General features: G+C 42.5%; 2 protein-coding genes across 3 annotated transcripts; one reads left to right on the top strand and one right to left on the bottom strand.

Moving 5' to 3' along the window:
* Window positions 1–219: 219 nt before the first annotated feature.
* bxdc2 (brix domain containing 2) lies at window positions 220–2,891 on the bottom strand. The gene is made up of 10 exons (XM_037117345.1): window positions 2,742–2,891; window positions 2,434–2,545; window positions 2,278–2,321; window positions 2,123–2,193; window positions 1,985–2,034; window positions 1,813–1,886; window positions 1,416–1,466; window positions 1,214–1,315; window positions 927–1,055; window positions 220–833 (listed from the first exon to the last, which is right to left on the bottom strand). The coding sequence occupies exons 1-10, from the start codon at window positions 2,889–2,891 to the stop codon at window positions 591–593; spliced, it is 1,026 nt and encodes a 341-aa protein (XP_036973240.1). The 3' UTR covers window positions 220–590.
* A 108-nt stretch (window positions 2,892–2,999) lies between these two features.
* dnajc21 (DnaJ heat shock protein family (Hsp40) member C21) lies at window positions 3,000–8,781 on the top strand. 2 transcript variants are annotated; one of them, XM_037117343.1, is made up of 12 exons: window positions 3,000–3,606; window positions 4,067–4,160; window positions 4,460–4,583; window positions 4,907–5,038; window positions 5,128–5,432; window positions 5,526–5,668; window positions 5,777–5,870; window positions 5,985–6,167; window positions 6,284–6,332; window positions 6,454–6,599; window positions 7,588–7,678; window positions 7,817–8,781. In XM_037117343.1, the coding sequence occupies exons 1-12, from the start codon at window positions 3,510–3,512 to the stop codon at window positions 7,976–7,978; spliced, it is 1,620 nt and encodes a 539-aa protein (XP_036973238.1). In that variant the 5' UTR covers window positions 3,000–3,509; the 3' UTR covers window positions 7,979–8,781. The 2 variants fall into 2 exon arrangements, with proteins under 2 accessions (XP_036973238.1, XP_036973239.1); XM_037117344.1 differs by having other exon boundaries at window positions 3,006–3,606; window positions 7,591–7,678.
* Window positions 8,782–13,441: the final 4,660 nt, after the last annotated feature.

Here is a 13,441-nt window from a genome sequence, read left to right on the forward strand (position 1 = left end):
ACTATTACCTATAAAAAATAAACTTAATGTACTTGAAATACATATTCACAATGTTGATTTAGATTTCAAAACCCTAGATCAATAAATCAATTTTCATATCCTACAATACCACGAATACTTTATCACAGAAACCCTACTGTACAGTGCATCTAACCTCTGGACCTTTCTCTACACAAACACTTACAAGTAGTTTGAATTATAGATCAGATAACACCAGCGGGATGTTAGAATTGTTTTATTTCCATGAAATAAGAAACGACTGCAGTCACTCAAAAGCAATAAACAAGATTTTTTTTTTTTTTTTACACTTATGGAATATTTGTTTTTTTTTATCAAAAGTATGGGCTAATATTGAGACCTTTATGTCAACCTGCAATCCTCCTGAAGGAAGGAGGAAAATATATATATGGTGTGAATCCACAAACAGTGGCAGTAGACATGGAATACAACATGGACATATTATTGTCAAATATGTGATAATACATGAAGTCTTTAACCCAACAAAAGCTCACTATTGGACTGAAGACCCATCTGCACTGTTGTGCTACATCTTCTGGAGACAAAACTGAAAAGCCGTCCAGTCCATCCGGTTACCTGCGTGCCAGTCTTTGTCTTTTGAAAGCTTTGTGTTTGTTCTTCTTCACCACTTTGGGCTCAGGTGCCTCCGTCTGGATGTGAACTGGCTTCTCATCAGCTGGCGTCAGGAAGACGTCCGCTGTGATATCTCCTGACACGTCCTCCTTCGCGTCAGCTCTCTTCATTTTCTGCAGCTCCTTCACCATCTGCTTCTCGCGCACTCTGGCTGCTGCTGCCAGTCTGAGCCCTCTCCGGTGCTGAGGGTGTGTGAAGAGAAAAATATGATGTAAGCACGGCAAGCAATTCAATAACGTGCTTAAAAATGTAAATGAGCATGAACTGGATTTTACCATGTTGGGGGACTGGAAGCCTGGGTTTTCATACAGCGTGGGCCCTCCGAAGCTCCCCTGAAAGATCTTGATGAGGTTGAGAACGAAGCGTGGACCGATCTCCACTAGAGAGGCATCCTCCTCGATAATCTGAACGAGACACAGATGTTAGTGCAAAGCAAAGGCATGGAAACAGAAAGAGAATAAATCGGAACACTAAACCAACAACAGTACAACAGGCTGACAACGCTTACTAAAAAACACCAATGTTAGCATTCAAGATTGTGCCACGAACACTGAGACATTACCTGGTAGTTTCTAAACCATATCCTGTTTTCTGCAATTGTGAATGTGAAGACATGGTCCACAAAAGGCTGACTCTTAGGGTGGTAGCGTGGAGTAGCAAATGTCTGCAGAAGTAAAACACAATGAGTACTTTCCTTAAATTTTAAAACTCAGATATACAACCTACTCAGCTTTCAAACAAATAAAACATCTAACGTCACTCACCTGAGTGAAGAGCTCCTTCAGTAAAGCGTAGTGCGGCTCCTTGTCAAATTTCTGTAGGGAAAAACAGGAAAGAATGATCAGTTTTTGATAAGCTGCAAACATATCAAAATGCATGTTTAGGTCTTTTGTCAAAGCAGCTGGAAAATACAAGACCATTCATTACTTGGGACAACAATTACAAATCTCTCTCTTTTTTTGAGCTAAGGATTTACGAAACTGTGATGAGCATTTTTCACCATTTTCTGACAATTTACAGTGTAAAAGTTGCAGTTATAGTTGTGCCAATTGAAATTCTCCAGTGTCATGTTCAGATGGAAATACAGGCCCTTGAAGCACACAGCTCTCCATCACAGATATGTAGCACTAACATGATGACATTTCTACTGGAGCTACTTACAGGATCGAACGACAGCAGCGGTCTGGATCCTTTGAGGCAGTTTCCTGTCATCTTGAGCTCAGCCAGTGTGTGAACTGTGGAGGAGAGGATAATATACATCAGTTTTTTTCCCCCCATCACACATAGCAGGTGTTGTCTACTGCGCTTCACGTCTGTAACAGAAGTGGCTTACCGTTCTGAACCAGGAACTTAGCAGAAGGTCCATGAGGGCTGTTTGCGATCCTGTAAGACGAGAACATTGTTCACTTTGCTCAAAGTTCACAAGGCCACTTATACATGGTCAGCTTTCACGTTTGGATCAGACACTCACCACATGTAGAGGTCCTGCTTTTTCTTGGCTTCAAAAAACAAGCACTTGTTGCAGTTTTTCATTTCACAAACCTGGGAACAATGCAGATCATTAGCTATGCTGAGATGCATATGATCATATATGAAGTGTGTCCATTTTTAAGGTAGCAAACCCACCTCATTGATAACAAACAACTTGTCCTTTCTGTCCATTTTTGTGTCTGAAAAACAAAAGAGAAGGCCATTTTAATGACATTAAAATTAACTTTAGTACATGTCATCTGTCAGCACATGAAGGTGTGTAAAGCAGCGCTGTATAAGAATGAGACTGACCTGCTTTTGCATGAGGCATGATGGCTCTCAGGTCCTGCATCAGATGTCTTGTCCTGAAGTTGATGCCTCTTGAGGAAAAAATGAGAACCCTTTCCTTGTTCGTCCATTTGCCCTGTTGGGAGAGAATTAATAGTAAAACATCAACACAAAAGAAACGATGCTGATGAAGGTGACACATTAACGTTATGCCATACGTTGTTTTATAGGGAATAACATAAAAGAAGTTGGAGAGAGTGGAAAAAGTGGTGAGCTCCAGTTAGCTAACTAGCTAACAGCTTCAGCGGCTGACAACAAGCTAGACGACTCACCATGGAGACCGGTGCCGGGACCGTGATTTCATCCGCCTTCTCCTGTTGGATTTCATCTGGCGTCTCGCCTCCGTCAGCGACAAATTTCGCTTTCTTCGCCTTTTTATCCAGAGGAGCCTGTCCTCCACGTTTTCTCTTAAACGCAGACATGTTTGGTTTGCACGCCGACACAAATCTCGCGATGCCAGAAGGCAAACGGCACACGTGCGGACGGAGCAGCGAGACTGACGCCCAGCGGCGCGGAGGTGGTACTGCAGGCACAACACACACACGAACTATGATGCTTAGTTTGGTTTTTATTTTTTTTCGGTAATTTTACAACTTACAAAACCCAAATTCACTGCTTGATAAACAACAAATCAACTGTGTGGGGTCAGCAAAGTGCGATTTAAGATTCAAATATGCTGATACGATAAAGGAGCAGTTCTCGCGAGATTTAGCGGCACTTGAGAGAACAGCTATGTACCCTGCTTGAGGTCCCCAAAAAACCGGTCGTGGTGGTCGTAACAGGTGTATAACAGGCTGTTATTCATTGATAACGGACACTGGACTTGTTTAAATATGTAAGGCTAAAACAATTCATTATTGTTGCCGTCACTTTAGAAGTCTGAATTATTCCAGGAGGAGGTAGGATAGAGGTGTTGACCGGTCGCTAGCATGCAGTTAGCCAGATGCTAAAGCTAGCTTGGACAGCGTGAACAACATTTTTTTTTTTTTTTTTACCGGCATTTATTCTCGAGTAGAGTCTCTCTGTACAGTTAGCTCACAATGAAGTGTCACTACGAAATCCTGGGTGTGAAACGGGATGCCGGAGACGACGATTTGAAGAAGGCGTATCGTAAATTGGCATTAAAGTGGCATCCAGGTAAGTTGTGCTAGAAAGCTAATGGGCTTTTCTTTTTAGTATTAAGGTGTTGTCAGTGTGTGTATACTGAAAGGTAGTGTTTGCAATGAATGGTATGTCATGATTTGCATATCTACACGTCAATAGATATTGATTACATGTTGTTTATCCCCCTGGGTGACCTAAGGTGCCTTACTTGTCTTATGTCTTATTCTAATTCTTGAGATAAATCATTAAAACAAATTGTTTTTTATCTTTATAGCCCTCAGTCACATTGTCTCAGTGGGATTTACAATCTGTACAGTGAACAACATCCATTTTATTTTGATGGAGACAGAGATGATTAAGAACTTGGATTAAGTCATTCCTGAACTTTTCACTCTCTACTTTTTCCTTTTTTCGATAAACTAATGGTGCTGTTAACGAGACTCTTATTATCAGTGAAGCTTGTTGACATCTGTTTCCCTTCTGAAATCTACAGATAAAAACTTGGACAATTCTGAGGAGGCTGCAGAGCATTTCAAGCTGATCCAGGCAGCTTATGATGTCCTGAGTGATCCACAGGAGAGAGCGTGGTGTGTACAAGCTTATTCAAACTTGAAAAAAGTTCTTCCAAACTCACAATATCTTTGATGTTTCGTACATAATCATTTAATCAGTCAAACGTAATTTGTATAGCACCTTTAATACAGGTTAGTACAGTTCAAAGTGCTTCTCAGGTGAACAAGAATGAGGTCAGACTATAACAACATAGTACAATAAGAGATAGAATACAATAGAGTAATATTTTGCAACATGAATAAAACAAAAAAAATAAAATAAAATGAATGATGTTTGCAAATCACTGATGCCACTGTCTCTTTCGGTGTTGCAGGTATGACAATCACAGGGAGGCTCTGCTGAAAGGAGGACTGAGTGGAGATTACGAAGATGACAGCATCGACCTGCTGCAGTATTTCACGGTCACCTGCTACTCCGGCTATGCAGATGACGAGAAGGTCAGTGTCCATGGTCGTACGTGCTAGAATCATGTTGTCTTTTCTTCCAATAAGAAAAAAAAAGCCAAAGAAACATCTTTCAATCATCATCTGGGGTCACATTATGTGGAGAATAAATCCATTATGTTCACTTTTAGATTTGGTCAACATAACTTAGCTCAAGACTCAAGATGTATTGAAATGCTGGTCGAAAGGTTTGGTCTAAATTCCCAAAACACCTGCACTTACCGTAAAGTTTGAATGTGGGGCCAAAAATGTTTTGTGCTCTCAGAATATCTATTATTCTCTCTTGTTTTTAATCCATGAGCACTCTCTCCCCATAGGGCTTTTACACAGTCTACAGGAATCTCTTTGAGTCCATTGTTAAGGAGGAAATGGAGCACGCCAAGGTGGAAGATGAGGATGAGGACGAGGACTTTCCTCCCTTTGGAGACTCTCAGAGCGACTATGATACTGTAAGTTAGCCCCAACACTAAAATATTAACACTGAACAATTTTTAGTTAACTGGTGTACATAATCGGTCTTTATTTTTCCATATTACAGGTAGTGCACGTGTTTTACGGCTACTGGCAGAGCTTCTGCACTCGTAAAAACTTTGCCTGGAAGGAGGAGTATGACACGAGGCAGGCCTCCAACCGCTGGGAGAAAAGGGCCATGGAGAAGGAGAACAAGAAGACCAGAGAGAAAGCCCGTAAGGAGCGCAACGAGCTCGTGCGGCAACTCGTGGCTTTCGTCCGCAAGCGTGATCGCCGCGTGCAGGCGCACAGGAAGCTGGTGGAGGAGCAGAACGCTGAGAAAGTCAAGAAGGTGGAGGAGCTGAGGCGGAAGCAGAAGCTCAACCAGGCTAAGTAAGTTGTGGACAGATAGTTGAGTACATTACATGCTTATTTTTTTCAATTTCTTCCTCATACTTATAATATTGAACTGTATGTCCATCGAAGACTGGCAGAGGAGTACAAGGAGCAGAGCTGGGCGGCCATGTCTGAGCTGGAGAAGGAGCTGCAGCAGATAGAGGCTCAGTACGGAGAGGAGTTTGGAGACGCATCAGAGAGCGAGGAAGAAGAGAACAGTGAAGAGGCAGGAGGTCAGTGAGGCTGCATGTTTGGGATTCAGGCTTCACTAATACGTCTGCAAGGAGTTAAGCTCTGCTGTACTTGCAGCAGCTGCGTCATCATCTTTTATCCTTTTGCAGATGCAGATCAGCCTGATGGAGATGAACTGACAATCGACTATTATGATGATCTGTACTGCCCAGCCTGTGACAAATCCTTCAAGTCAGATAAAGCGTGAGTATCACCCAACATTTATGCTATATTGCAGTATCTTACTCACTTTTCCGTCCAAGTTATTAATTGGATTTTACAGCTCTTTTCATTGTTTCCTGTCTTTCCTCTCTGCAGTATGAAAAACCATGAAAAATCCAAAAAGCACAAAGAGATGGTGGTGTTGCTGCGGCAACAGCTGGAGGATGAAGAAGAATCACTCGGTTTGAACCAGGATGGAAAGGAGGGAGGAGAGGAGGAAAAAGAGCAGGAAGAAGAGGAGGAGGAGGAGGAAGAGGAGGAAGACAAACCGAGGCAGAAGTAGGACAACCAGATGTGATGATTTGTGTATTTTTCACCTGGTTGTCGGGGTGGTTAGAAATCAGATTATAGCTTCTTGGTTGTCTTCACTGACGTTTTTCTTTCGACCAACACAGGCTGTCAAAAAAGCAGAAGAGGAAAAAGAAACAACAGAAAGTGGTTCAAGTGAGTAATACATTTTATTTGTTTTCAGTTGTTGTCCTTGCGTTGAAGTTCTATAAACCCTCTGTGAAATGAATCTTTCTTAAAAGCCCTCTCTATTCACACTCTGCCTGCCCTGTAACAGACTGCTGTGGAGCAGGAGGTGGAGCAGGAGGTGAAGGAGGAGGAGAAACCAACGCCAACCACCTGCGAGGAAGATGTCCCCGAGAAGTCAGCGGATCCTGGAGAGCCGGAGAAGCAGGATGAACCCCCTCCCACAGGAGTCAAGAGGTCAGCGCAGGGGGTTTTTTTTAACCGGTGTTTTGATACCAGATTCACTTTCCTGCTTCTCTGTTCAGAATCATTTGATGGTTTTACTACCTGTAACTAAGGTACTGTTTTGCCACGGGGCAGTAAAAATGTGCTTCTGGCAATATTAGATATACCTTGTTCTACTCAGAGGGGACCATAAAGCTGCTACAGTAGGACTTCATTATTTTGGCCACTTGAGGGCAGCAGAAGAAGCTCAAAACAGAACTTCTGCCATGTTATCAACTTGGGAAGTTATAACAGGGAGTCTGTGGGCAATTAATGGTCTTTTTACACATCCAACAGACACTGCAGTGTTAGTATTTATTAAGAGTTGTTTTTGTGGCATCTTGAGTCTATTTTTCACTGATTCAAGGTGCTCAGCCATGTTAATGTTGCAACATTTGCTTTTTGGTCCTGGGCAGATGTTGGGCAGTTGCTTTATTAGAACTCTTTCCGGAAACAGATGCCTGTTGAAAAGAAGCAGTTAGCCAAGAGATGCTTTAATGCTCCATTGAGATGTTCCAAACTGCAGAGTCAGGGTCTAATTCTCTTTATATTTCCACTGTGAGCAACACATTTCACTTCACATCACTGCTTTCATTCGTGTTTTATCTTAAATGTATGTGTTAAGACTGAAATTAGACTAATTTTATCTTTTTTAACATGTGTGCCACGTCATTATACTTGTGAAGATGGGCTGTTTCCTGTTTTCAGACAAAGATTGTAAAGTTATTTGGACTACAGCACATTTTTAAAAGGTTCAGACGTCTTTAATGTAATATTCAAAACAAGGGTAAATAAACAATCCTATCATTTATGGACAATTGTAAGTAGATAATGGAGGACGCAACAAAGCTTATTGCTGAATTAAATTAGGCAGGAGTTGCATGACATTACAATTTAATAGAAGCTGCCTTGCAGTGTAGAATCTGATGTTTATGTTTCTGATATCTAAATGTTGCCTCAGCAGCTCTGGGAAGCCAAAGGGAAAGAAGGGAGGAGGGAAAGACAAGCCGAAGAACGTCAAGTCAAACACGGGAGGAGAACAGGCTCCTGAGGTTTGTACAGTTTACAGCATCAGTTTTGACATTTTGCCCCCTTTCAATTGTAAAAAAGGATTGTTACATTGTTTTACTCAAGGAAAATGTTCCATGCTTGTATTTTTAATTCTTTTTTTTCCCAATTTCCAACCGCAGAAGGAACTAATCCTCCACTGCGTGACCTGTAACAACGAGTTCCCCACCAGAAACAAGTTGTTTGACCATCTGAAGACCACCGGCCACGCATCACCTCTCCCCTCAGGCGCTGCTCACAGCTCTGTGAGCAAAAGCAAAAAAGACAAGAGGAAGAACAGATAACGCATCATTCACCTGGTCTGAAGAACCTGAAGGAGTTGGACTCTGCCGGGACGACACTCTGAGAAGTGTCAGGAGGAGTGAAAACTAGAAGAAGCCTTTCTGAGAATGGACTTTAACGGACTGGAGTGGCTGACGGAGAGTGGATAGTTTCTTTTATTTTTAATTACACAATCATGTGGAGTGAGACAGCTGTGTATGTATGAGAGACCTCTTTTTCTGTTCTTCCAGATTGGAATGACGGAAACGTTTACTGTACCTTTACCAGAAACCTATGAAACTCACTGCACTGATAAACCAGCGAACAACAGTGAGATGTGCAGAGGACACGTTTACCCCTTTTATCAAAGAAGTTCTGATACCATTTTTCCTTCCTGAAACCAATCTGATGCCTGATTATTGTGCATTTGCCGATACCCACTCCTGATCTGATCCCAGTCTGATCCCAGTGTGTTTAAAAACAACTGTATTACTTATTGAACAGCTGTATTCTACCCTTGTATGGCTGTTATGTTATGGATGTGCTTGGAAGTTACACAAGTCGCCTGCTGTTTATGGCACTTAGCTACTTGAGCAGTAACAACATGGAGGTGGCACGATCCCATTTCTGTTTCTAGTGAATAAACGCTGTGCTGTTGATGAACTCGCCAGTACTAACTTCAGCATTCTGGGCGGTATCAGAATGACTCTGATGATCAGATCCCTTTCTGGAATCGCCTCTCTTGGTTTGCCATGAAGAGCTCAGGCGTGGTATTACTGCATCATGAAAATAAAAGTGATACTGCATGTCGGTATTTAAACAACAACACTGTGATGGTTTGATTTAATCCAAGCTAGAATGACAGTCAGTAGAGCACAAGGCTCTTTCCGCTTTAATTCAGTCAAGTCGAATCTCATATCAAACTTGACAGTCCAACATTTTAAATGACTCCATTGCTCCTTAACCATAATTTCACCTGATCTAGGATCCACATCAAATTGTGCACGCCTGTTGATACCAGCCACCAAAATACTTTTTTGTGGAAAAGTGTAGTAGATTGTTTTGTAGTCCTTCCTGCAAACCAACAAACAAAGGGACAACGGTTGAGAACGTGATCCTCCTTGGTGGAGGTAAATAAATAGCCAGCGGCACTTGATCATTATTTACACTACAAGCTCACTTCTGACTCTGACTGAGACATTTTTGGTGATGCTGGTTCTTTCCTCGACTTTCCAGAGAACAACTTCAACCTGTGTGTGTGTGTGTGTGTGTGTTATTCAAGGTTCAAGACTCAAGTTTCAAGTTGTTTATTTGTCATTATACAATGCAGGATTGCACAATGCAGTGCAGTTGTAGCCAGCTGTAGTTGTATGGTTCTGTAGGAGAAAATCATTTTGCTGCTATTCTACATGTACCAGTCATTCAGGCCAGTATCTGTACATAACTGGAGTACAGAATATATGTGGAGTATTTCATACATCAGAAAGGTACCTCCCTGACTTTATACGAGTTATCTTTCATTGAATTTGATGCATTTTTCTCAGTTTTTACTGGTGTTTCAGTTCAGCTAACTCTCAATAATCATACCCATTTTTTTTACCACCAATTTTCTCATTTCTCTGCGTTTCCCCACCAAAAAGACACACTTACGGTTTTCATGTCATGTTCTGCATTAGGACCTGATTGCAGCGGCTGCACAACACATCTTTTTCTCTTTAAAGGATGTATTCAGTGCTGTAAGATGAATTTCCTTTGGGGGAATAATGTGATAATATGTGTGGTCTGTTTACAGTTTGGACAGCAGGGGTGCAGGGGGAGAGCAGCTGAGCTGGAGTCTTCTGTGACCGACCAATAAGCTTGTCATCACCTCGACTTCATTAAATAACTGACCCTCAAACAAAACGTGTCAGCAGCCAGAAAACACGCTGCAGCTCGAGCAGGACAACAAAACGACCGGACTGGAGCTCTTTCAGCTGCTCCCTTCAGATTTTTTCAATGAAGATAAAGATTTTTGTTTTTTCCAGCAGTGATCCTGGTGTGTGTGTGTCTTTGTGTGTGTGTGTGTGTGTGTGTGTGTGTGTGTGTGTGTGTTCCCCTGGAGAGCGTGTAAAAAAGTTCTGACATCACCGATGATGCAAATGGTTTTTTTGAACATCTTGGCTCTTTGAAAAGCTGACCAGTGTCCAGTCCACTGCAGACAGAACTTTGTACTTTGTTTCCTGAGAAAATACCGTCGCCGCCAGTGTTTATCTGACCCGCGATGTGGATTTCCACATTACAAATCAGGCCGCTCTTAAGACCCCATTACAGCCTCTGGCGCGGTCATAAAACAGAAGAGTTATGACACATTGTAAATCTGTAATAACCAAGCGTCAGGTCAAACTTTATGTCTGCAGCGCAGCGTCACAAATCAACGTCACAAAGAAATCTGAGGAAGAGCAGAAGAGGAGGGACACCTCGTCTAAGACAGACAAACAGGAGAAGGATGTCGTGTGAACAGAGGATGAGGAGGTTTTAAAGTCTGGGATTGTGGGCCTCCCCTCTGACAAAGCTTGGAAAAGGCGACCCCTCACCCCTCCTTAAGTTCCTTCCTCAGTTTCACAATTCCTGGATGGGATCGTGATTTTGTTATTTGATCCCACAGAAGCTGAAAAAAAAATGAGCCAAGTTAGTTTCATGTTGCTGTTTGACACAACTTGGGACTACAGCAAGTTGTCAGGCATTTATTCATTTCTGACTCTGGGAAAGTGGGACGAAAAGTAAAATCCCCCCCCAAACCTCTGAAGTTTCTGTCTCTGAAGTACCTCTTTAAAGGAACAGTTCACTCAAAACTTCAACGCCGTATCCAGGTTTTAATCGTTGGATCCGTGCTTCAGATGGTGCAGACACTGACGCTTTTAACTCTGCACAGCACTGCTTTAAAACGGGTGTACATAAAGCTTTTAAAATCAATTTTGGATCTCGGGGCTCCCTGATACTTGGATTAGACCATTTACTTATTACTTAAATATTAAACTCTTTTAAAAAAAACATTCTTGGATTATCCTTAAAAGTCACGGAGCTGAGAACAGGCTGGAAATGTTGACATAATGATGATCTTAAAGAATATGATGCGTGCAGATTAACCTCCCCAACAGTATATAAAATTAAAATGAGCTCAACCTTAAACATCTATAGCTGTAAAATGACCCGTACACATTAATGCAGCAGGAATATCAATCCCAAAATCATCAGATATAAGAGTAAAAGCCTGCACAAAGATTACTGTAGTGGAGTGTTTTCACAGTGTGGAGTTATATAATATATTATATGAAGTAGCTGTTTTCACTCCGGATCTCCCTGGTTGGGTAAAAGTGAAGTATAAAGTAGATAAATGTGAGGGGAACCATCTCCCAGAGGTTCTCCTCAGAAGACCCCCCGTGTCTGGTTTCCACAGAGCCTGATGCGTTCTCATGGAGGCGAAGTGAAACTGCCGCCAGCAGCTGCACGCTGCCAGGCTGATTACACAATTTACCCCGAAAGCGTGTGTGTGTGTGTGTGTGTGTGTGTGTGTGTGTCTCATAACAAAAGCACAGAGGGTTCATTCACTGGTGTCTCCTGGATCCAATTTAAGAGAACTGAGAGGGGGTCTTTACTCCAACTATTGTCTTTCTGCAGTTTGATTGCTCAACTTCTCATCTTTGTCCCCGTCTGCTCCTCCGAGATGTGACCGTGCGCACATACATCTCCAGAGAGGATCCTCCGTGTCTTTAATCCTCGGAGTGTTCATTTCTCCCGAGGCGACAGCTACGATGAAAAATAGTCGCTGATGAGTCGCTTTGAGCCGCTCTGCATGGATTTTAGTTTTACACATTCGTTCATGGTGCTCAGAGGATGAATCCCAATGACTTTGGTGTTCCATTCGTTGTCCGTCAAGCAGCATTGAGTTTGAAAAAATAAACTGAACCGAAAGATGTGAAGGTAAGCTCTGTAATATTGCTGGATGGTACTGCACATGTGCAGCTCTCAACAGAGATGAGAAACAAGCGTGCTGTCTCACTCCATCAGCAGCTCAAACCAAATACTCTGAATTATATCAGTTTAAACTGTTCAAATCATGTTTTAACACAGGTTTGAACACAGATATCATCTCCATAGTGAGACTTTATCATGCTGTTGTAGCTGTAGCTCTCCATGCAGAACAGCTGCTTGCACTTCTGGGCCCACTGACGGCAGCTCAATCCAGCTCCCTTCACCAGTAAATATCCATAATCCCCGCCATGTTATGAGACCCCTGAAGACCCCATCCAGGCCCCCTCCAAAACTAGGCCAGCCCTAATGAACTCCACTACCGATGTTTATGGACTGAGCTTCAACTGGGTTGATGGTGGGCGGAGAGGGAAGAGGAAGAGCAACAACTGAGACGGAGTGTTTCTGCTTAACTGTCCTGAGCTGAACGCCCCCCGTCAGAACCTGCTGCCAGGCGCCGCTAGGAAACCCAATCCATCTCTGTTGACTGATAACAGAGCGGAGGTCCTTTAGTCTCTCTCATGGCAAACGCACTGCGCTGTGCATAGCTGTGCCACTCACTTTATTTCATATAAGAACCACAGATTTCTTTGCATTCAGCGGCCCATAGTGGATCTAAATCTCTGGGTAGTTGTGACAGAAAACCAGAACAAAATCCAGTTCCAGTCAATCTGCAAGCTGAGCAATTTCTTTTGAACTGTCCAGTAGGACCTCCCAGCCTGTTTACACACAGACAAGCGTTTTCAGCGGTTATCGCTTCAAAGCCAAGAGCTGTGGCTGGACACGCGAGCCAAACAGGCTCATTAATGTCACCAGAATTTACTCTCTGAGGTAGGACTGCAGCCGGCCTGTGGTGAAGGTTCTGGCGATGTCTAAATGGCAAGCTGTTGTTCTGGATCTCTGCGCAAGCGTGTGGGTTTCTGATATTGTGAAATAGGCAAGTGTTCTCACTTTAAAGTGCCTGTTACCAATACTGGTGTGTGGTAATTACACCGACATGCAACATGCACAGGAAAAAAGCACCACGATCAGATTCAAAGATCGATTTTAGGATTTTTCTCACTCGCATCTTGTCAAATTCTGTATCTTGGTCAGCGTCTACCGACACCTCTAGAGTCAGTTTTGGACTTGAAGGGCTCTGCGGTATATCATGTGCTACGCCTGGTTTTAAAATAAGTGAACATATTATGACATTTTAACTGTTGTTGTGGTTAAAATGAGGTTAGGTCAGGTTAGGAGAAGAGAATTATTTTGTTTGATATTGTTTTTGTTTCAATGACTAAGTTAAGTCTTGTAACTTACAGTGATGTAAGTGTTACAGCGACAAACACAGAAGGAGAAGGCCACTGACCGGGATAGAGAGAAATTGGATTGCAAAGTTTGGTTTAAATATAAAAAATCTTTTCTTTAAAAAACCCAGCCCTCTTTGGAGAGCTAACCGAATATCTTCAGGGCTTTGGGAAACACTGATAGATATT

Source organism: Acanthopagrus latus, chromosome 12, assembly GCF_904848185.1.
Source record: "Acanthopagrus latus isolate v.2019 chromosome 12, fAcaLat1.1, whole genome shotgun sequence".
Lineage (NCBI taxonomy): Eukaryota > Metazoa > Chordata > Actinopteri > Spariformes > Sparidae > Acanthopagrus > Acanthopagrus latus.